The following is a 23187-nucleotide window of genomic DNA, read 5'->3' as shown; positions in this document are numbered from 1 at the left end:
TGAAATTTCTCCACCTTCCTCTTCTGCCTTTAAGGACCCTTGTGATTACCTCAGATCTACCCAAATACAGTCATGTGCTGCATCATAATATTTTAGTCAACAACAAATCACATATACAATGGTGGTCCTGTAAGATTATAATACTGTAATTTTGCTGTTCCCTTTCTTTCTTTCTTTTTTTTTTAAATATGACCGGTAAGGGGATCTCAACCCTTAGCTTGGTGTTGTCAGCACCACGCTCAGCCAGTGAACCAACCGGCCATCCCTATGTAGGATCCGAACCCGTGGCCTTGGTGTTATCAGCACTGCACTCTCCCAAGTGAGCCACGGGCCGGCCCTTTTGCTGTTCCTTTTCTATGTTTAGATATGTTTACATGTTGAAGTGAGCAGGACTGAAGCTATGTGGGGACCTAAAACCACCTGGGCTAAAGGAAAATTTAAAAGACACAGTTTTTTTCTTAGCACACATTTTTCTGATCTCCCTTTTTTCCCATGGTTATTTGATATTTTCAAACTTGGTTATGAGGCAAGAGGACGTTATTTACATAAGTGTAAAGTTGTTTTCAAGTCAGCCTGGAACTGCAGACCTGCCATGGGACACATAATATCCAGACCCTGAGAAACCAAGGAAGGCATCAATAAAGCTATGCTGATTCCACCCCTCCAGCAGGACCCTAAAATAACACCAAGGATGGGAACAGAAAACAGATGGAGCCTTGGCAAGACCTTGCACTTGGCTCCTTGCACAGAGACCCTATGGCTCACGTCCCCTTCCCTCCCGCTTTTCATTTCTCAACCTCCTCTTTAAAAACCCCTCAGTAAATCTGAGCCTTTGAGATGGTTTTAGTCTGGCCATTCTCCTTCAGGGTTACTGGAGAGGTGGGTTAGCCCAACATCTCTCCTCAGGTCACTGGTATTCCTGAATGAAAGCTAACTTCTATTTTCACCATTATTTGACTTTTGAGTTGTTTGTTTTTGTTTTAGGCAGGCAGCTGGACTGGGGTTCCCCAACAAGATTTTGAAGCCTAAGCTGGGAACTGAATGCCCTGGGGTAACAGATTTTGGTGAGCCAAGCCAGGGTTTTTGTAAGGGGCAGGCAGACTTGTGCCCAGTAATGTACATACACAAATACCACTGTGTTACAGTCACCTACAGTATTCAGTACGGAAATGTTCTGTACAGGTTCGTAGCCTAGGAGCAGTAGGCTATACCATATACCCTAGGCGTGTAGTAGGCTATACCATCTAGGTTTGTATAAGTACATTCTGTGATGCTGGCACAACGACGAAATTGTCTAACAAATCTCTCAGAATGTATCTCTGTCGTGGTTAAGCGAAGCATCACTGTAATCCACGGTCATCTCCTATTCTAAAATTAGCTGGTTAGTAACCTTAATTACATCTGGGCATTAGCCTAGCGGGTGACCCACGGAAGACTAATACATGGTCTCTGACAGACCCCAGCCTTGCCAGCAGGGAGGTGCCTCTGCAGCCTGGCTTCTAGGAATCTCGAAGGGCCTTTGGGGCCCAGGATGTGGGTGCAGCACAGAGAGGGGTCGTACATGGAATGAGTGTACCTATTTCACCATGTAGTGTAACTATTCACACATAATATTATCATATTTTCAGCTTCCAGGGATTTGGGCATGAAATCTTGGAGGGGGGGCATTTTTAGAATTCTGGCCCCCCAACTCCCACCCCACCCCCCATATCAGATTGACTTGCAGTGTTCCAGAATCCTACAGGTTCAAGCTCAGTGGAAGCCCAGAGCAGGGTGAAGTGGCTATTCCTGACCATAGCAGCAGCAGGTGCCAAGATGAAAGAAACAGATGAACCCCCACCCTCACAAACCCTGTGACACACGATGGGGGGGGGCGGTTTGAGGTCAGGGAGGACCCTGGAGGAGGTGGTGGTATCTAATCTGTGTGAGAAGGTGCTAAAGACAAACTACGTGGGCCAGCCTCAAGGTGGGCACATGGAAGATGGAAACTTAGGAATGAGCAGAGACAGAGAGGAGGAAGGGGTTGTTAAGGCTGGTGGGAGCAGACCCAATGCATGGGGTAGGCCACAGTGCAGCTCTTAGAATCTGAACAAAGATAATGAGGCCAAGCCATTACACTTGGGTATTTTTTGCTTTGTTTTTTCTGGGCGGCTATCCAGTATGGGGGTCTGAAATGTTGACCTGGGGGATCCAAACCCTTGACTTTGGTGCTATAACACCACGCTCTAACTAGCTGAAATAACCAGCAAGATCTCTTCCTAACATTCTGTTCCCTCTGGTGACTTCTGGTGTTTGGTTTCTGGTCTTTCACAAGGCCATCTCATCCACCACATTTCCTTACTTTTTTGAGCTCTGATCCAGGGTGTGGCACACGGGAGACATTCAGTTCAATATCCATTCATTTGTTCACTTTTTATCCAGGGCAGGTGCGTCTGATGGTCTGAGGGTGGGGGTGGGGACCTCGAGTCAGGTTGCCTCCACCTTGGGACCCAGGCTCAGAGGCAGAAGGCGGGCGCCTGGGCCGGATGGGGTCCGCTCCCCATCCCACCCGCAGCCCGCGATCCTGGGGGATCGGCTGCAGGGGTATCTCACCTGCGCCTCACGCGGGGTGGAGTCGGACAAGCGATGGGGAGAGCCCTACTCCTGCTCTCACCCGTGTTATGGGGGAAAGGTCGCCTTTCCGGGTAGCAGTGGGGTTCACACCAGCCGGGCAGGTCGGGGGACTTCAGTCACTAACCGACACCCCGTCCTCCATTACTTCGGGCCGTCTCCACCCAGGCCGTGCACGCCCGAGGGCGTGGCCCGATTGACAGCGCAGGCACCGCGATTCATTGCGCCTCTGCGGCTCCATCATCTGCGACTTTGGTTCCGACTCTCACGAGAGCTGGAAGTGCGACCTGGAGGCGGCGGTTTATCTCCGTAGAAACACCGGAAACGTGCTCTGTCTTAGTGCTCCCCTGCGCAGCAGAGGTCGCCGACTTCGGTTCCGGAGACGTTGCGGCCCGGAAGTGCGGCCTTGGCGTTGGTGAGCAGGAGGCGGTCACGGCCCGGCTGGGTGCCTGAGGAGGAGCCGGAGGTGGGGTCGGGCGGGCATCCCCCTGCCTCAGGGCCGGCGGGAAGGCCGGGGCGTGCCAAGGCAGGGACGCCCGCGTTAGGCTCGGAGCGTACGCTGCGAACGCGAGAGGGCGCTGCAGGATCGGGGTACAGCGCGGGCAAGGGTGCGGAGGCGGGAAACGTGTTGGCCGGGGCTGGAGCGGGTGCAGCCATAGCGGATGGGGGGCGCGTTCTGGGCTCAGGGTCGAGCGCAAGCAGTGGCGCAGAGTACGGGAGAGGGTGCTCAGAGCAAAGTGCATGGCGTGAGCGAAGGCGTGAAACAGCGAGTATGCAGCGCCAGACCCGGGAAGGTGGGCCTGGGTACGGGGTCTCGAAGGTGGGCCTTTGTTCTAAAGCATCCAAGAAGGTCCTGCCGCATCTGGACTGAGGAATCGGAGCCCGCCAGGGAGCAGGGCGGGGGTGGGTCGGAAAAGTAAGGTTTCAAGCCCTGCGGGTTGATGCACAGGTTTCCGACCCTGTCGCCAGGACACTGATTTGAACACCTTCAGATACTAGGTGAATAAGGATGGGAAAGGGTTTGAGGAATTGCAAGGAATTAATTCACCGCCTAGAGGGCTCTGAGCAGAGGAGGGTTAGGATCTGTTAGGTCTGAACAGGCTCCCTCTGGCTGCCTCGTGGGGAATAGGACCGGGAGGTGGGGGACGCGAAGGGGACCAGCAAGGAGATCACTTCATCAGCCCAAGCCAGCGGTCACCGGGGCAGTGGAGTTGTGCGAAGTGGCCTGAGGGGTCAGATGTGGGGCGTGCAAGAAAGGGAGGGGTCTGGTTGGAGCAAAGGGAAGACAGTTTGGGAATAAGAAGCCGGAGAGGTTGAGTCTGAGACCTCAGTAGACCTCTAGGGTGTAGGGGCGGGATTAAGTGGTGCCCTACTCCGGCTGTGTGATCCCACGCGAGAGACAGGCTGGTGGAGAATGCATAGGTCTCAGGGTGAGTCCTGTGTCCCTCCCTTAGACTTCTAGTGTGTGTAGTCTGGGTGGGGGATGAGCCGAATGTCCCATCCCTTGTTTGATAGAAGAGGAAACGGAGGCCGGGGGAATCGCGGGCTCACCTGCTTGATGGGTGGAGTAGCAGAGCTTCTTAGATTCCCAGAGTCCTCTAGGGGCTACCTCCTCCCCTCTTCGGTGGCTGAGGGTGGGCAGTGCCCGGATCACTCGGCCACAGGTTCATAAAGAAGCATCCGGATTGCTCAGCCATGCTAGTCTTGCAGCAGCTACTGCTCCACCCACGCCCATCCAGTCACACACCCCTGCTCATTCCACACACTCCCCCTCTCCATGCCACACCCACATGTTGGGCTCTACCGGCCCCTTCGAGATTCTTAGAAGCCGGGCTGCAGAGGCACCTCCCTGCCGGCTGGGCTAGGGTCTGCCAGGGACCATGTATTCCTGTTCTGTGGGGCACCTGCTAGTCTAAGGCTCTACCATCAGCCCTTTGTGACCAGGCACACCCGAATTGCTCTGCCCAGAAGCGGACCACGCTCTGCGAGGACTAACTAGTATACCTGTATACTAGTTAACGTAAACGGGTTCGGGAGACAGCGGTCTTGGGTATGCACAGAGCCTTAGATTGGAGGGTGTGGCAAGGGAAACCCAAAAAGGAGCCAAGAGTGGGAGGAGTCGAAGCTAGTTGACTGGAGATGGGCCAGTACTTCTGCGACAAGGTCTGCTGTGGGTGAGGCAGGACAGCCAGTTCTGGATGGGAGGTCCTGGCCTCTTCTCCACAGGGCTGCACCCTGGAAGGGGGAGGCTTATGGATACTGGAATTGGAAAAGGGGTAGGAGGATGAGCCAAGATAGGGAAGGTCAAGCCCTGGACCCTCCCGGGGCAGTGAGCAAGGCTGGGAGGGGTCAGACCTTTAGTATCCCCAACCATCTCCCAGGAGTGTGCTGGGGGCTGCGGAGGTGGAAAGCGCTGCAGAGGACCTGGAAGGCAGGGGAGTCCTGGCGTGTCCTATGTTGGGAACGGGGTTTGGGAGGGGCCGCTGGGAAGGGATGGGGTCTGCGAAACCTGGGGGTGTGGTGTGCCCTTGGGGGCTGTCCTGCAATAAGGGATGAGGGGACAGTGACTCTAGGGCAGAGGGAGGTCCTCGGCTGGCCTCTCCCAGGCTTCATCCCCTCCTCCTGTGCAGATGGCGGCGGCGGAGGCGGTGCACCACATCCACCTGCAGAACTTCTCGCGGTCCCTGCTGGAGACCCTCAATGGGCAGAGGCTGGGTGGACACTTCTGCGATGTGACTGTGCGCATCCGCGAGGCTTCGCTGCGTGCACACCGCTGCGTGCTGGCCGCTGGCTCGCCCTTCTTCCAGGACAAGCTGCTGCTCGGCCACTCTGAGATCCGCGTGCCGCCAGTGGTGCCCGCGCAGACGGTGCGCCAGCTCGTCGAGTTCCTCTACAGCGGCTCGCTCGTGGTGGCGCAAGGCGAAGCTCTGCAGGTGCTCACCGCCGCGTCAGTGCTTCGCATCCAGACGGTTATCGACGAGTGTACGCAGATTATCGCGCGCGCCCGCGCCCCGGGAACCCCTGCGCCCGCGCCCCTGCCCACGCCTGTGCCCCCGCTGCTTGCACCCGCGCAGCTGCGCCACCGCCTGCGCCACTTGCTGGCCGCGCGCCCCCCCGGGCACCTCGGCGCCGCGCACAGCCGCAAGCAGCGGCAGCCCGCGCGTCTGCAGCTACCCGCGCCCCCCGCGCCCGCCAAGGCGGAGGGGCCTGACACCGACCCCGCACTGCCTGCGGCCACCGACGAGAGGAGTGAGGACGACGATGACGACGAGGACAGCGATGATGAGACCGACGGCGAGGACGGCGAAGGTGGCGGCCCGGGCGAGGGCCAGGCACCCCTTTCCTTCCCCGACTGCACCGCCGGCTTTCTTACTGCCGCCCCTGACAGCCTGCGCGAGGACCCCCCTGCACCCACCAGCCTAGCTGATTACAACGGTGCCGGGAGAGACTTCCTTCGGGGGGCTGCAGCGGCAGAGGACGCGTTCCCAGACAGCTACGTGTCCGCTTGGCACGACGAGGACGGCGCCGCTGCAGAAGGCTGTGCCGCTGAGACCCCTGTCCCGCCCGACTGCGTCCTAGCGGGACCCCGCCCGCCAGGCGTGAAGACCCCAGGGCCGCCTGTCACTCTCTTCCCATTTCACCTGGGCGCTCCCGGGCCGCCCGCACTTCCCCCTCCCGCGCCGTCTGGGCCGGCCCCTGCGCCCCCGCCCGCCTTCTACCCGGCCCTCCAGCCGGACGCGGCCCCCAGCGCTCAGCTGGGGGAGGCCCCAGCCCCACCTGCCGCTCCTGCCACTGCCACTGCCCCCTCAGGCACACCTGCGCGCGCCCCGGGTGCCGAGCCGCCTGCCTATGAGTGCAGCCACTGCCGCAAGACGTTCAGCTCGCGGAAAAACTACACCAAGCACATGTTCATCCACTCGGGTAAGCCGGGGCGTTAAGAGCGGGAAGAGGAGAGGGAACAATCCCTCACTGCAGATTCAATCCCCAGGGGGCCTAGAAATTGATCCCCCCAAGTGCAAGGCGTGTGGAGGAGGGGAAAGCTCCTCCCTGGCCCCCTCCCGTGGAGCAGTAGGCACTCCTGCTGGTCTGCCCACCTTGTTTTAATGAGGGAGGGAGGATCCTGAGGCCGGATAGGGAGTAGGAACCTTCTCCGGCCTTTGGAAAGCTGGCGGTGGATCATTTAGTAGCCATGATGCAGCCTGGGATGCACAGAAGATATGGAACCCTAGCAGGGGAGTAGTGGCCGGGTCGGGGAGTGGTGCTTCAGACAGTCTCCTGCATCTCTCCGGATGTCAGTGTGGCCAGTGACAGGCTGGCAGCGAGGGAGTGTGGGATTGCTGGCCTGGGAAGCGTGGGAAGTTGGCAGAGAGGTGGCCTAATGAGAGCCTCAGGAGTCTTGATTGAGAACCGGGCAAGAGGAGGAAGACATGGCTGCAGTATGGGGACCTCACACCCACGGAGGGACGGAAAGGGCCTCCAAGGGGGGCAGGGAAGTTAGAGTCGGAGTGGTGCTGGGAACTGTGGCTAGAGGTGAGGAGAGAGGGCCTGAGGTGGTGGTGGAAGGGTACAGGGTGCTCCCTGGGAGCTGAGGTGGAGGATGGGAATGGAAATCATGGGTCTGCTGGGCATTGTCAGGAAAAGCAAAAATTTGGCTGGAAGGCCACAGTGGGAGTGAAGTGGGGGATACTTCAGGGGTAGGAACTTGGGATTTGACTATGAGGGGCAGGGAAACTACCAGTGTTCCAAGCTGGGGAGTGACTGAGATGTCATAATTTAAATTTTCCACCTGGCTAGGGCCAGCCCGTGGCTCACTTGGGAGAACGTGGTGCTGACAACACCAGGGCCATGGGTTCGGATCCCTATATAGGGATGACCGGTTAGCTCATTTGGGAGAGTGTGGTGCTGACAACACCAGGGCCATGGGTTCAGATCCCTATATAGGGATGGCCGGTTCGCTCACTTGGGAGAGCGTGGTGCTGACAACACCAAATTAAGGGTTAAGATCCCCTTACTGGTCATCTTTTAAAAGATAATAAATAAATAAATAAATAAATAAATAAAAATAAAATTTCATCTGGCTGCCTTGGGGAGAATGGGGAGATGCTGGGGCCTGGGAATAAGGTGAGCTGAGTGATTGGCCTGTGGAGGCTGCGGGGGCGCCAGCGTAGTACCGGCTTTGCCCTAAGTGTGTGACTTGAGCCAGGTGCCTGGGCCTGCCCCCTCTCCCCTCCCCAGCAAGGCACTACTGCCCTGCATTTCTCTGCTGCTGAGATAGGCTTCCCCCCCCACTTTTCCTTTAACATCTGATGACTAGAGGCTGACACAGCCTGCCTCCCCTCCTCCAATCCAGGTAGCCCACCCTGTCACCCCGAAGATGTTATGTTTGCCATCAGGAAGGGGTTCTGGGCAACTGGGGCTTCCAGCAGGAAGGCGGCAGATGTGTTTGGGTCTCTCCCTATGTAAGGGTTCTGGATCTTGTTAGAATGTCCCCAGAATGGTGGCTGGTGATCAGAATTCATAAGGCTCTATGGGCATGGGAAGAGGGGAGGTAGACCTGTGTCCCCCTGTGCCAGAGTCATTAGGAGTTGGGGGCAGGGTCTGTCGAGGTGGGGGGAATCTGAGTGGGCAATCCAGATGGGCAGCGGATATTGCATATGGACAGGGTTCCCTGCTGGGAGAGTATCAGTTGGATTGTGGGGGTGGGGTGGGGGGGTGTCCTGCCAGGCAGTGACATCATAGGATGACAGGTCTGGGAGAGGGGCCGATCGCTGTAGGGCAGGGGTGGCAGAGACATACCGGGGTGTGTGAGGGTCCCTGCCAGACAGGAAGGTCCCAATGTGAGGGGTGGTTAGGGAGTGAGGGAGTGTTCTTGTTGGGCAGGAGGATCCCAGAGTGAGGGGAGGGATCCTGACAGGCACAGGATCCAAGCTGGTTCGGGGAGGCAGGTACCGGCGCTCAGGAGATGGATGGTCTGACGCGCATGCACGACCTGCCCTGTCCTCCGCAGGGGAGAAGCCACACCAGTGCGCCGTGTGCTGGCGATCCTTCTCGCTGCGCGACTACCTGCTCAAGCACATGGTCACGCACACGGGCGTGCGCGCCTTCCAGTGCGCCGTCTGCGCCAAGCGCTTCACGCAGAAGAGTTCACTCAACGTGCACATGCGCACGCACCGGCCTGAGCGCGCGCCCGCGGCAAGGTCTTCTCGCACCGTGCGCTGCTGGAGCGTCACCTGGCCGCGCACCCTACACCTTAACAGGGGCCCGGGGCCTGGCCAAACCCGCAGTGGGATCGAGGGGGTTCCTGCGCAGTTGGCAACACCCACTACGGAGCTGGACACGTTCCTGCTAAGTCGGGTCACAGCAGCCGCAGCACCTTGACCAGGTTCCCTCCACCAGTCCACGCTTTCTCCTGAGTGCAGGCCCTCCCTCTACCCATTGCTCCAGACTAGACCCTGGCCCGGTCCGCCTTACTTCACTCCTTCACGTACTTGGACCCTCCAGGGGCTGGGGCTAGTCAGGGACACGATCACCTCTGAGAACTGAACCATTAACTGTTCTGCTCAGACCCTTGGATCTGGGCCCAGGATTTCGTGTCTCCCCCCGCCTCCTCCCGGAGTAGGGCCTGGGGTCGCTGCCCTGCTCCGGTGTCCTGGGCAAGGCTACTGGCTCCCCATCCCGAGCCACCCCTCTCTCATCGGGTGCCTAAGGAGGCTCAGGTGGACCCATCATGGAATGGGGCCTGGCCATGGGACTCCTGCTCTGTAATAAAGGATGGTGGACCACAGGGCCTTAATATCGCGAAGCTGTGAGCACCTGGACCAGTGTGTGCCTCGCTCATAGATGGGCTGTGGGCATCAGGGCTCAGCGTCTCCGTCCCTGGGTGGCACCCGGGTTCTCCTAGGCAGGGACAGGACAGTCTGCTTTGCCATCCCAGGCCTTGGTTCTGGGAGGCCTGGGTGGGCTGCATATATGACTGGCACTTAGTTCTCCTGGAGCCCTTGGTCCTGTGGGGAGGGAGACTGGCCAGCCCCTTCTGAGGTGGGTCTCCCTTCTGAGAGGGAGGACACATATGGGAAACCCCCAGTCACACCCATGGGTGCTGCTGTCCATGATGTAGATTTCGAGACCCCTCCCCTAGATCTTTCAGCCAGACTCTGACAGCCTTTTGGATTTAAGACTTCCCCTCCCCCATTCTGATGGCATGATAGTTGAGCTCCTTACTTTGGGGGAGCCCAGGGGAATCTTTGGAGCCAGGCCACCGTGAGGGTCTACAAGCCCCAGGATACCTGCCCTGGTTACTGGGGGCCAAGTTCTGCAGTGCCAGGTCAGGGTTGGGGGGCCCCTTGGGCTGCCAACTTGTCAGCTGAGGACCATAACCCACAGTGGCAAGCCTGTGTCACGGGATCTGGCACCAGAGAGGGGCCACACTTCTCCCCTTCAGTGTCTAGCACATTGGCAGCTCCTGGCCTGGGTACCCAGCCCTAAGGATTTGGAGCTGATGGAGGGGAGTACAGTCTGGAGCGCCATGCCCCAGCCCAACCTGCTGGGCTCCTAGGCCAGCGGTGGGTCCTCTGACATCTTTCTCTTTGACTGCCTCCTAGAGGTGAGAAGCTAAGACTTTCCTGGTCTAACCACACACATCATGGGCAGAGTTCAGCCTCCTGAGCCCAAAGACATCCCCACTGATGTCAGGGGTGGGGCAGAAAGTCACAGAGCAGGCACATGGGTGGGAAGCAGAGCTGGGTTTGAATTAGTCAATGCAGGTGCTCTTTTGGGTATTTACTAAGCACTTGTGTACCTGGCAGAAGGCTAGGCTCCCGCAGATCACTGGGGTCAAGGGGCTTCTACCAGTTGAGCCACCTCTCCCTGAGGGTTAAGTTGGGTGCCAATGGAGGACCTCCCAGTGAGGTGGGCAGAGTGGCAGGCCATGCTTGGGTCAGGTCCACCTTGCTATCTTGCTTTTCCATTTGGCCTGACTGGAACGTTTGCCAAGGGCAGGGATTTCTGCCTGTCTCCCAAGTGCATGGCACACAGGGGACCTGGGAGGGGAGGGAAGGGAGACAGGTGCCAGCCCTGGAGGAGTGACTGGGCAAGCAGGACAGCAGAAAGGAGGTTGGTGCTGTGTCTAAGGGGGCAGAGACCTGGGAACCCAGAGGCCAGCGACAGTGGAGAGCGGAACAAATCTAGTGAAAGGGATGCCGGGGACTGATGAGGGTGGTGAACAGGAAGAGAGGCAAAACAAATGTACAGACGAAAAGGCTGGGGGCGGAGTCGGGGCAAGGAGGAGCCACTGTCAGAAGCGCCTGGGCTACCACCTCGGGGCGGGGGAGGGCGGACGGGCAAGAGGTCAGGGCTAGGGAACCCAGGGGCAGAGGTGAGTCTGTATTCACAGCGACTTCTCTGAGGAGAGAGCTGGTGCGATGGGTGTCGCACTGCGGCTGGCCGTTCTGCTGCTCCTGCTGCTCTTGCTGTGGGGCCTGGGGCAGCCCGCATGGCCGGCAGCCACAGCTGTGGCCCTGCGGTGGATCCTGGGGGACCCCGCATGCTGCGTGTTGCTTGGCCTGGCCGTGCTGGCGCAGCCCTGGCTCAGGCTCTGGATGCCCCACTGGCTGAGCCTGGCGGCTGCGGCCCTCACACTGATTCTGCTGCCAGCCCGGTTGCCCCCGGGGCTACGCTGGCTGCCTGCCGACGTGGCCTTCGTGGCCAGAATCTTCTTCATGGGCTTGAGCATCAGGATGCGCGTGAGCCGACAGCCGCCCGAGACCTTTGTGGATGCCTTTGAGCGGCGAGCGCGAGCACAGCCTGGCCGCAAGATCTTGGTGTGGACAGGGCCCGGGGCCTGCACGGTCACCCTCGGCGAGCTGGATGCTCGGGCCTGCCGGGCAGTGTGGGCACTGAAGGCCACGCTGGGCAGCCTTGAGGATCTGTGTGCCGGGGAGCCCGTCGCCCTCTTGGTGCTGGCCTCCCAGGTCGTCCCAGCCCTGGGTTTCTTGCTGGGGCTAGCCAAGTTGGGCTGCCCAGTGGCCTGGATCAATCCGCATAGCCGAGGGATGCCCCTGGCGCACTCCGTGCTGAGCTCTGGGGCCCGGGTGCTGGTGGTGGATCCAGGTGAAGGCCCCAAGGAGGATGGAAGGGGGTAGGGGCAAGGAACGGGCTAGAGGACAGAGGTCTTGGCAGGGGCTAGGCAAAGAGCCCACCAGCCTACCGTCAGAAAGTTCAGGGTCAGAACTCAACATAACTGAAAAGTAATTCTGAGGTCACCAGAATTTTAATTTTTTTTCCCGCAATGGTTATTTCAATCTTTTTTGCCAAAACAAAAACGAAAACCAAGTAATTATGGGATTCTTTATCGAAGAATGTGGAAACTTTTTTCTGCTATCTGCTCCTCTGTCCCTGTCTCTGGGCCTCAGGTCCCCTTCACAACCTCAGCCCTACCTCAGTTTCTCCTCTGACCTATCCTTGCAGACCTCCGGGAGAGCCTGGAGGAGATCCTTCCCAAACTGCAGGCTGAGAACATCCACTGCTTCTACCTCAGCCACACCACCCCAACGGAGGGGGTAGGGGCTCTGGGAGCTGCCCTGGATACTGCATCCTCTGACCCAGTACCTGCTGACCTGCGTGCTGAGATCAAACGACAAAGCCCTGCTCTATTCATTTACACCTCCGGGACCACCGGTGAGAGTGCCCAGCAGCCCTAGACCTGGCCTCTGAACTCTTACCCTGACCTGATCCCAAACTTGATCTTTGCTTCAAACTTGACCTCTGAAACCCACTCTGCCTCTGATCTTAACACCTGGCCTGAACTTGACTCCCATGTGACTGAGTGGTCAGTGCCAGAATCCCGCCTCTGCCCAGTAAATGGCCACTGAAACTCTTAGTGACCTTTGGGCTTTTATTGTTTTGTTCTGTTTTCTTGCAGCTGGTTGGTACAGGGATTGAACCCTGGACCTTGATGTTATCGGCACCGTGCTCTAACCAACTGAGCTAACCAGCCAGCCCTGACCTTTGGTCTTGACCCATTACTCCCAGTCAGAATTCAGCCTCTGAACCCAGCCACACATCCCCGTAGTTGACCACCCTCTCACAGCCTCAGACCCCAATGCAGGCCTGACCGTGGAGACTCACCCACTCCGTGCTGGTCCCTCTTCTGTGCAGTCCTTTCACCACCGCACCCTTCTCCTTCCTTCATCCCCCAGGTCTCCCAAAGCCAGCAATCCTCACGCATGAGCGGGTACTACAGATGAGCAAAATGCTATCCTTCTGTGGGGCCACAGCTGATGATGTGGTCTACGTGGTCCTGCCTCTGTACCACATAATGGGCCTTGTCCTTGGGTTCATCGGCTGCTTAGACCTCGGTAAGCCCTTCTCTGATAAACCCTCCAATCCATGGGACCACTCACTAGAGTGGGTGTCAGGGTGGGGCTGTCAAGGTGACAAGATCCCAGGGTTACCAGCACCCTAGGTTCTCACTTTTTTGTTTGTTTGTTTGGTGACTGGCCAGAATGGGGGATCTGAACTCTTGACTTTGGTGTTATAACACTGTGCTCTAACCAAATGATCTAACTACTCAGCCCCTGGGTTCTCATTTTTGAGAAGGGAAATGCAGCAGCAAGTCCCAGGGCCACATGGACAGAGGCTTGGACACCCAGACAGTCCCTACTTGTTGTGCTTTGGTGGGGAGGTGGCAAGAGCTGATATAAGTGATGGTCACCTAGGGAAGCTGGGGTGCTTTGGGAGGTGACGGGGATACTGGGCCAGATCTATGACATGGTCCTGGAGGAGCAGGTGAGGAAATGCTCACCACGCACTCTGTCGGCTCAGAATTCAGACTGGGACATCTCCACAGTGTGTTCTTTTTGTTTTCAATTTTTATCATAAAAAGTTTGAAACACACATGGACATTTCTAAATTTTTCTCCATGAATCCTCATGTACCCACCACCTAGCTTCAGCCACCATCAGCATTTTACTGTCCATGCTTCGTTTATCACCTTCCCCCCAATTCTGCTTGCCTTTTTACTCTGTTTTAAAAGATTTATCACGGAAAATTTCAAACATATACAAAAGTGAAAATAGTTTGATAATGTCTCATACATCCTACTCAGCTTCAACAATTGTTAACATGTTGCCAGTTTTATTTTATATTTACTGCCCTCTTTCTTTCTGGATTATTTCCCCTTGCATTTCCTGTTAGATTGGAAACTCCCTCTATAGTCATTGTTACACTCATTTTCAATTATTCTTGGCAAGAACCTTGGGGAGATGCTTTGTGCTTCATAGTGGAGGCAGCTCATGCCTGCTGTCCTATCTCAGGAGGCTATGTTGGATTGGAAAAACTCCCCCTTAACCTTCCTCCTGCTATTTTTTTTTTTTTTTTTCATTTTTTTTGTTTTGGCCACTGGCCAGTAAGAGGATCCAAACCCTTGACTTTGGTATTATCAGCACCATGCTCACTCAAGTGAGCTAACCAGCCAGCCCCAAAGACATTTTATGAATCAGATGTTTCATTAAGTGTTGGAAACAAAGCTGTCACTTTCAAGGACTAGGCATTCATTTTCACAGAGAGGACATTACATATTATCCCCCCCCCCCAAATACAGCTTCAAAGAAGACACACTTGTTACATCACCAAGCACATGATGTCCCTTTGGGTGCAAAAATGATGATATGTACCTTGCAGGTTTTGTTGAGGATTTGGGTTGGGGTACAGAGAGTGCCTTCCAGAGTCAGATGCAGATGAGGGGATCAGGAGGGAGGAGTCATTTTTCTGGAGTGAATATAGTAGGTCCTATATCTTATTTTTTTTTTTTTTTTTTTTGTCATTTTTTCGTGACCGGCACTCAACCGGCACTCAGCCAGTGAGTGCACTGGTCAGTCCTATATGGGATCCGAACCCGCGGCGGGAGCGTCGCCACGCTCCCAGCGCAGCACTCTACCAAGTGCGCCACGGGCTCGGCCCGGTCCTATATCTTATTAATCCATATGTCCATCCATCAGTACATCCATCCACCAACCCACCCATCCATCTATTCACTTCCTCACCCATCCATCCTTCCACCCATCTAGCCATTCATCTATCTTTACACATATCCATCCATCTCTCCACTCACCCATCTAGCCATGCACCACACACCCACCCATTCATGCCACCACCCATCCATCCATCCATCCATTCATTCACCCATCCAGCCTGTCCATCTACCCACTCACCTTTCCATCAATACATATCTGCCTAGTTGGGCATTCATTTATCATAATCAAGAATGACTGGGCTGACCAGTTGACTCAGTTGGTTAGAGTACAGCCTTGTTACACCAAGGTCAAGTGTTCAGATCCCCGTACTGGCCAGCCACACATACACAAAAATAAATAATTAATTAATATTCACAACCTTTATTTAGCAGTGCTTACTTTGTACCAGGCACTGAGCTTTCCACATCTTCTGGAGACAGCATTAATTAATTAATTAATTAATTAATTAATCAATCAATCAATCAATCAATCAATCAATCATCTGTTTATCTATCTATCTATTTATTTATCTAATTTTATTTATTTATTTATTTATTTTTGGTGAGTGGCCAGTACGGGGATCTTAACTTGTGACCCTGGTGTTCTTTTTTTTTTTTTTTTTTTTTTTTAAAGATGACCGGTAAGGGGATCTTAACCCTTGACTTGGTGTTGTCAGCACCACACTCTCCGAAGTGAGCCACGGGCTGGCCCGACCTTGGTGTTCTAAAGCTGCACTCTTGGGGTAGGTCCGTAGCTCACTTGGGAGAGTGTGGTGCTGATAAAACCAAGGCCACGGGTTTGGATCCCATATAGGGATGGCCAGTTAGCTCACTTGGGAGAGCGTGGTGCTGACAACACCAAGTCAAGGGTTAAGATCCCCTTACTGTTCATCTTTTTAAATAAATAAATAAGTAAAGCTGCATCCCTGGAGATGGGATTTGAACCCAGGACTGCCAGTGCTCTTCTGTGGGGGCAATTCTGGCTGGGCCGGGGACACAAAGATGAGCTCAACATTATCCTGTGCTTCAGGGGGTCACAGTCAGGTGAACAAAGCAGCTTTTCACAGGAACTTGGCTGCATGACCTGAAACTCTTTCCTTCCTCCCTCCCTCCCAGGAGCCACCTGTGTCCTGGCCCCCAAGTTCTCTGCCTCCTGCTTCTGGAATGACTGTCGGCAGCATGGCGTGACAGTGATCCCGTATGTGGGCGAGGTCTTGCGATACCTGTGTAATGCTCCCCAGGTAAGGCTCTAAGAGTAGGGCTCCATGGTGAACACCCCAGGTATGAAATCTCAGATGATATCCCAGGTGAGTCTCAGGTAAAGATTCAGGTATGGAACTCAAACAAGTTCCCCCATGTAAAACATTCTAGGCAAGAGCCCCATTTAATGATTTCTACACAAATTTTCTTTTCTTTTTTTTTTTTAATTTAAAAAAAAATGGTGACTGATAAGGGGATCTTAACCCTTGACTTGGTGTTGTCAGCACCACGCTTTCCCAAGTGAGCTAACCGGCCATCCCTACATAGGGATCCGAACCCGTGGCCTTGGTGTTATCAGCACCACACTCTACTGAGTGAGCCACGGGCCGGCCTCTACACAAAGTTTCTGATAGTGGCTCCTCTGATGACCAGCTATGCTACCTTGGGCAGATGACTACCTCTCTCAGCCTCAGTATCCTCATTTGGAAAATGGGATAATAATAGCCCCTACCTCAGGGGAGTGTTGTGAGAATTAAATGAATTAAATATAAGTAAAGTGTCAAGAATAGAGTGTGGCTCAGGTAGACTCACTAGATGTGAGTCAGCCTTATCCTTACAGAGCGATGAGGTATGGTCCCCAGGAACTATCTCCAGGCAAGGTCCCCTGGTATCCCTCCAGGTAAAGCCTCTAGGCAGTTCCTCAGGGAAAAACTCCATGTAACTACCCCCAGGTAAGGGCCTCAGGTAATCCTTTAATATGAGGCCTCAAGTCATTCCCCAGCTTACGTCCAGGTAAAGGTCCCCAAGTAAGCCTTCTAGGTAAGGCCTCCAGGTATCATCCTCAGGTAAGACCCCAGAAGAGGCCTCCAGTCACCCTTTAGGTAACCCTCCAGGTAATGCCCCCAGGTAATTTCCCCCAGACAAGGCTCTCAGGTAACCCTTCAAGTAAAGACTACAGTAACTACTCCAGTAAGAGTCCTAGGTAGGGCTGGCCCATGGCTCACTTGGGAGAGTGTGGTGCTGATAACACCAAGGCCAAGGGTTCGGATCCCTATATAGGGATGGCCAATTCGCTCACTTGGGAGAGTGTGGTGCTGACAACACCAAGTCAAGGGTTAAGATCCCCTTGCCGGTCATCTTTAAAATAAATAAATAAATAAGAATCCTAGGTAGATTACCTAGGTCTCCCCACACCCCCCAGGTAACTCTAGAGGTAAGGACCTGAGACAGCCTCCCTCCCCCACCCTAGGTAAGGATTCCTGGGCATGCTCCAAGGGCACCTTCTCCTCACCCTTCTTGGGATGTCTCTGTAGCAACCGGAGGACCGGACACATACAGTCCGTATGGTGCTGGGCAATGGACTTCGGGCAGATGTGTGGGAGACCTTCCAGAAGCGCTTCGGTCCCATTCAGATCTTGGAAGTCTATGGCTCTACGGAGGGCAACATTGGCTTCATGAACTATCTAGGGCGCTGTGGGGCCCTGGGCAGGATGAGCTGTCTCCTTCGAGTGAGTGGGTCGGGTGCTTGGCATGACAGTGGCCCTGACTGAGGCTAAGTCCACAAGACCTCTACTGATGATCCCCAACCTCCACCCCAGATGCTGGTCCCCTTTGAACTGGTACAGTACGACCCAGAGACAGAGGAGCCTGTGAGAAACAATCAGGGCTTCTGCATCCCTGTGGGGCCAGGTATGGTGGTCAGGGAGCCTTCCCTGGTTATAGGGAGTGGAGATGTGGAGATCCCTCAATTTCTTTCTTGGCTGGACAAAGCTGCCCAAAACGTTGAGATTGCTGACCAGTAGAGATGTCTACAGCCCTCATCTGGACCCTGAGTCCCTGGCCTGTCTGACCACCTTTTGTGGCCCTCTGCCTCAGCTTCTTGACTCTGCTCAGCTTTCCTGCTTCAATCTCTCAGCCTGCTCTGCTGGGTCTCTGGTTGTCCATCTGAGTTCTCTCAATCTTTCTGTGGAAGTTACATCTTTCCAGGAACCATCTGTTCTGTACCTTCTCTTAGAGTCTTTTCTCCTGGGGGCTTGCAAGGCCCTTGCCATATCTCTTTCTTCCCATCACCATTTGTCTCTATCCCTTGTAATCCTTTTCCTGTTTCTCATTGGCTCCCCGATGATGCCTTCTCTGTGCTTCCATCTCTCATTTTCTGTATCCTCGTGTTCCTGTCTCTCGGGGTCTCTCTCTGTCCTCTGTCTCTGTCCTTGTGTCTTTCCCCTTTCTGGATCTCCCTGTCTCTATCTTGGTGTCTGTCTCTGTTTCTTTGCCTGTCATTGGCAGGGTCCTGGGTGATGAAGAGTTGCTGGAAACCTCCAACAGGAGGCTGGTGGGCTCCTGCAGTTACTGGTCATGCTTTATACCCCACTCTTATTCCTACCCCTAGGGGAGGCGGGGCTCCTGTTGTCTCAGGTGCTAGGCCGTAACCCCTTCGTGGGCTACCGCGGCCCCCGGCAGCTGTCGGAACAGAAGTTGGTGCGGAACGTGCGGCGCACGGATGACGTTTACTTCAACACCGGGGATGTACTAGCCATGGACCGCGAAGGCTTCCTGTACTTCCGTGACCGCCTCGGGGACACCTTCCGGTCCGGGGCGGGTTTTCTCGGGCCGGAACTGGGAGGCGGGGTTTCTGGGGATTAAAGTGGGGGATCTTCCAGATCCAAGAGGGAGCCAGGCTGAAGAGGAGGGACTTCTGGATGCCTAGGGGGCGGGGCTTCCTATCCTTAAAGAGGTGAGGCTTGGAGGCAGTACTTCCCATCCGAAGGCGAAGCTTCTCGGTTCTGGAGGGTCCTGGGCTGACCAAGCTTTCACTTTCGAGGCGGGGCTTGGTGGGCAAGAGGCGGTGCTAGAGGCGCAATCACAAGCACTGGCTCCAACTCTACAGGTGGAAGGGTGAGAACGTGTCGACGCGGGAGGTGGAAGGCGTGTTGTCACTGATGGATTTCCTGCAGGAGGTTAACGTCTATGGCGTGTCTGTGCCAGGTGCGGAGGGTTCGCCTCATTTTAAACCTCTAACAGCTTTGTGGGAGGAGGGCTGTTATCCCGATTTTACATGTGGGTGAACTGCTAGGGCACAGAGAGGTTTAGAGACTTGCCCAGTCGCATAACTAGTGAGCAGAGCTGGACCAGGCGGGAGGGTTCGCCATGGGCCCCACGAAGTGGGTCAGCAGAGAGTGACCGGTGTGCTTTCCAGGGTGTGAGGGTAAGGTGGGTATGGCTGCCGTGCAGCTGGCTCCCGGCCAGACTTTCGACGGGCAGAAGCTGTACCTACACGTCCGCTCTTGGCTCCCTACTTACGCTACTCCCCATTTCATCCGTGTCCAGGTGAGCCCAGAGTAGCAAGAGTAGGTGGGGGGGGGGATTATGGCTGGAGGTGGATCACAGTCAGGGGGTCATGGTCATTGTCCTGCAGGAAGCTCTGGAGGTCACGGGCACGTTCAAACTGGTTAAGTCCCGGTTGATGCGTGAGGGATTCAACGTGGATGTCATTGTTGACCCCCTATTCATACTGGACAACCGGGCCCAGGCCTACCGGCCCCTGACGGGAGACGTGTACCAGGCTGTGTGTGAGGGAACCTGGAAGCTCTGACCACCTGGCCAGCGCACAGTACATCTGAAGGGGCAGAAACCAACACTGGTCACCACCCCCACTCAGTGTCACCTCCACCACGCACCTGCATGAGATTGTCATGAATCCCAGACTGGCCGTGTCCCCAGCCGCACAGGGCTGGAAATGACCCTGGACCCAGTAGTAGACTGTGAATAAACTCGAACATGTACACAAATCTGCGTGGATGAAGGAACAATGGAGGAGTGAAGGGCCCTGTATCCTCCGGAGACCTTACCCCAGGGTATCCTCTGCCTCCCTGCCAGGGACCTCAGCTATTCCCGCGGGATGGCACTGTCTGGGCAAGGCCAAAGGTATGGGAGCAGCTGGCCAATCTCGCAGCCACTCCAGGATAGAAAATAAGAATCCTGACTCCATCTGTGTGTCTTTTGTGGCCACTGAGGGGGGCCAGGCTTGGGTCAGGATGGGACAACGGATGTAGATGGTTCCCCTGTGATCTGGAGAATGTGGGGAGAAGTGTTGTGGATGAGCCATCTGACAAAGACTGGAGGGCACTGGACTTAGGAAAGACGGGCGAGCAGGAAGTAACTGGGAGAGGAGCATCCCTGGCAGAGTGAACAGCACCTGCAGAACCCCTGGGGCAAGTCTTGTGGGCGGAAGCAGCGGGCGCATAGGCCTCCGGTAAATGGAGTCCGCTCCGTCTTGAGGGATGCAAGTGCTTCCTGGAGCACTGTGGGAGCTTAGGTAGGGGCTCCTGGGCATCAAGACCTCTGGGAAATGGAGTCTACGCTGTTTCAGGGGTTGGAAGCACTACGCGGAGCATTGTGCAGAAGTAGTTGGGGGCGTCTGGGAAGTGTAGTCGGCCAGCTTTGGGCCCGGAAGTGCCCCAAGGGGCATTGTGGGAGGTGTAGGCATAGGCGAGCGGCCACCAAGGCCTCTGGGAAGTGTAGTCGGCCGCGGCTCAAGGGCCGGAAGTTCAGCTCGGAGCATTGTGGGAGCTGTAGGCGAGGCGGCGAATGCTGGAGCAGTTGTAGCAGTACCCCAAGGTGGGATTTCCCCCGATGACCTTTGGGCGCGCCGCTCAGGCGGTGAAGTCGACGATAGTAACTCCACAACAGTAATGCCTGGATTCGACCCTATCCTGTCAGTGTCGTAGGCTGCGACCCCGCCGATCCTTAACCTGCACTCCACCGCGCTTCAGCCTCCTCGAGCCGGTGGGCCGCGGCGAGGCCTGAACGGGCCTTACTAGGAAGCAGCACAGGCAGCGCCGCACACAGGCCGTCGGGCAGTAGGGCCGCGCTGAGCTCTTCAGGGAGCCGGTGATGAGGCTCTGCCTGTCAGCCTTGCAGCCTGGGGCGGAGACAGTGACTCTGGAGTCTGGTCATTTTACCTTAGATACCGCTGTGAGGATCTGTTCGTCATCGGTGGCGGTTGCGACCTATGATTATCTTCCACGAAGTGGTTGTTGTCACTTGATGTCTCTCTGTCCTGCGCGGCCGACGGATCTCCGCCTGGCCCCTGCAGAACTGCAGCCCCTTCGCGCAACTGGATTTGGATTCACGCCCACTGTGGTCCAACCCTCCTTGCCTGTACACAATAGCACCTGGAGAGACCCTGGCCAGGAAGGGAGTTAGAGCTGTGTGAACACAGCAGCAGAGGCCCAGGATGACCACCCCTTCCTGCAGCCCTAGCTTGTCACCCTCTAGTGCACAGTATGTCCAATATTATTTAACAGCTGGTGCCTAGCAGCAGAGACTGAGCTGGTCCCCCTGAAAGGCCCAACTCTCCTGCCCTGAACACAGTCCTTGTTACATTAAGGCCTTTGTATCTTCTGGGACCAGAGACCACCACAGAAGGGAGTTGGAGTGCACCGATGAAGCAGCAGAGGCTGGCGCCGGCCACCCCGACTGCAGCCCCATGCTCCTGCCATATCTTGTGACCATCCCTTGACACCTGCTGGGCCCTGCTCTCCAGTACCATGCTGCCCATGACCCAGTGCCACCCTGAGCCCAGATATCTCTACCTCTGTTGCATGTACCATGTTGTGAGTGGGCATTAAGTTATGGCCATTCTCCCATGAGGAATGCTGTGTGGAGAGAAAGGCAGCCACTTACAGGCTGTGTGACCCTAGGCAAGTCCCTAGACCCACCTGCCTCCCATGCCTCAGTTTCCTCCAGTGGAAAATGGGGCTGAGGATCATGCCTACCTCGAAGGATGTTTGTGGAGATTAAATGAGAAAATCACAGGAAGAATTCCCCACAAGGGTTACCTGTTGTCCCTGCTGTTGGCATCTTGGCTCTCATTCTTTATTCAGGGCCTCAGAGCAAGTATGTTGACCGCACCTTGCATTGTCATTGGAGGGGATCCTCATCAACAATAACAAAAATAAACTTGTGTCTGAGGCTCCTTGGGGCCAGGCCAGGACCGTTATTTCTCCACTGACAGCTCATCTCCTCACCACATCTCACAAGATGGGTTGTAGTGTTTTCACTTTATGACCAAGGAAGCCCCAGCTGAGAGACGCACTTTAACCAAGAGTTACTTAGCCAACCGCATCATGGCAGATGTCAGGTCAGAGGGCATGGATGGTATAAAAATCTCACTGTGGATCCTCAGATTTACAAGTTCACCAGCTCTTTATACAAATCCGTGCTCTACCAAACCCCAACCAGCTTGGAGTATTCACACTTTTTGCTATTACATTTGCAAGGATTAAAAAAAATTGTTTACTTTTCTTATTCTCCCCCTAGACTAGAAATTATGAATTATTTATTCAATATATCACACACATTTTATTTATTTTTTCCTTTCTAAAAAATTTTACTTATACACCGTCGGTGCAATATTAAAAAGCAACACAGTCAGCTGGAGCAACAATCCAGAGAAAGAAAGGGGGGAGGGTAGGGAGGACCCAGGGACTCACCCCAGCTGCTCCCCAGGGGCTGGACGCCAGGGGCAGACTGAGAAGGAGCATGGGTGGTGGGGGAAGGAGGAAAGACCATCAGTAATGTGAACAGGCAGAACAGAACATTTGTATGGGAAACATCTGGCTGAACTGAAGAGGATCTTGGTGAGATGGGGAGCCCTCATTTCTTCTTTTCAAAAATGTCCTGGGCTGTGGGGGAGGTTTGGCCTCCTGGAGAGAAATAAGTAGGCTGAGTCCCACCCCACACTCCACTGTCGTGGGATATGGGATGTGCTGGAGGACAGATGGCACACATTTTATTTCATTCTATTGATCTTTCTGTTTCTCCTTGTCCCACACCACTGTAATTAGCACAGCTTTGTAATAAGTTTTAATATTTGATAAGGAATTCGTTCTCCTTACTCTTATTTCAAAACGTTTTCAGCTAGTCCTGTGTCAGAATTCTTCCCCGGTTCTGCCTTCTCACATACACAACACTGGCTAGGTAGAGAAGTGAAAGGTGTTGGAGGGCACCATGCTTTTGTCACACTCTCAGGGTGCCTACTGGTGCAGGGATCCCTGAAGTGGTTGGTGGATGCCCTCCTACGAGGACCAGTGAATCCCATGAACAGCAGCCTGTGTTGTCCAAGGGGATAAACAATGCCTGTCACATAGCCTGTGAGTTGTCAAAATACAAGCGATGCTATTGTGATGGCTCAGATGGTGAAGTTTCTTAAAGACTTTCCCAAGTCCACAGTTTGTCCCACCTTTCCCCCCTGGCTGCCCCATGTTAAGTGCCCCACCCCTAATGGCAGATGAGTTCCCTGCTCCCTCTTCAGCATCCAGGGCTGTGCTCTCAGGTTTGATGGTTTAAGGTGAGTTTTTCTCGAT

At 55.1% G+C, this 23187-nt stretch overlaps 2 protein-coding genes across 3 annotated transcripts; both read left to right on the top strand.

The window, feature by feature from the left end:
• The first annotated feature begins 3023 nt into the window (after nucleotides 1-3023).
• Nucleotides 3024-8947, top strand: ZBTB45 (zinc finger and BTB domain containing 45). The gene is given in 4 exon segments (XM_063092052.1): nucleotides 3024-3076; nucleotides 5241-6531; nucleotides 8618-8797; nucleotides 8800-8947. Coding segments are annotated over 3 exon segments (1536 nt in total). The 5' UTR covers nucleotides 3024-3076; the 3' UTR covers nucleotides 8865-8947.
• A 2083-nt stretch (nucleotides 8948-11030) lies between these two features.
• On the top strand, nucleotides 11031-19608 carry SLC27A5 (solute carrier family 27 member 5). Of its 2 annotated transcripts, none has more exons than XM_063092032.1 (10): nucleotides 11031-11466; nucleotides 12076-12285; nucleotides 12807-12965; nucleotides 15737-15861; nucleotides 17134-17328; nucleotides 17419-17509; nucleotides 18210-18408; nucleotides 18708-18805; nucleotides 19017-19147; nucleotides 19236-19608. In XM_063092032.1, exons 1-10 carry the CDS (start codon nucleotides 11031-11033, stop codon nucleotides 19410-19412), a joined length of 1821 nt encoding a protein of 606 aa, XP_062948102.1. In that variant the 3' UTR covers nucleotides 19413-19608. The 2 variants fall into 2 exon arrangements, with proteins under 2 accessions (XP_062948102.1, XP_062948101.1); XM_063092031.1 differs by having other exon boundaries at nucleotides 11031-11718.
• Nucleotides 19609-23187: the final 3579 nt, after the last annotated feature.

Source organism: Cynocephalus volans, chromosome 3, assembly GCF_027409185.1.
Source record: "Cynocephalus volans isolate mCynVol1 chromosome 3, mCynVol1.pri, whole genome shotgun sequence".
NCBI lineage: Eukaryota > Metazoa > Chordata > Mammalia > Dermoptera > Cynocephalidae > Cynocephalus > Cynocephalus volans.
The sequence above is the reverse complement of the archived record's forward strand: the minus strand, read 5'-3'. Positions and strand labels throughout refer to the sequence as shown.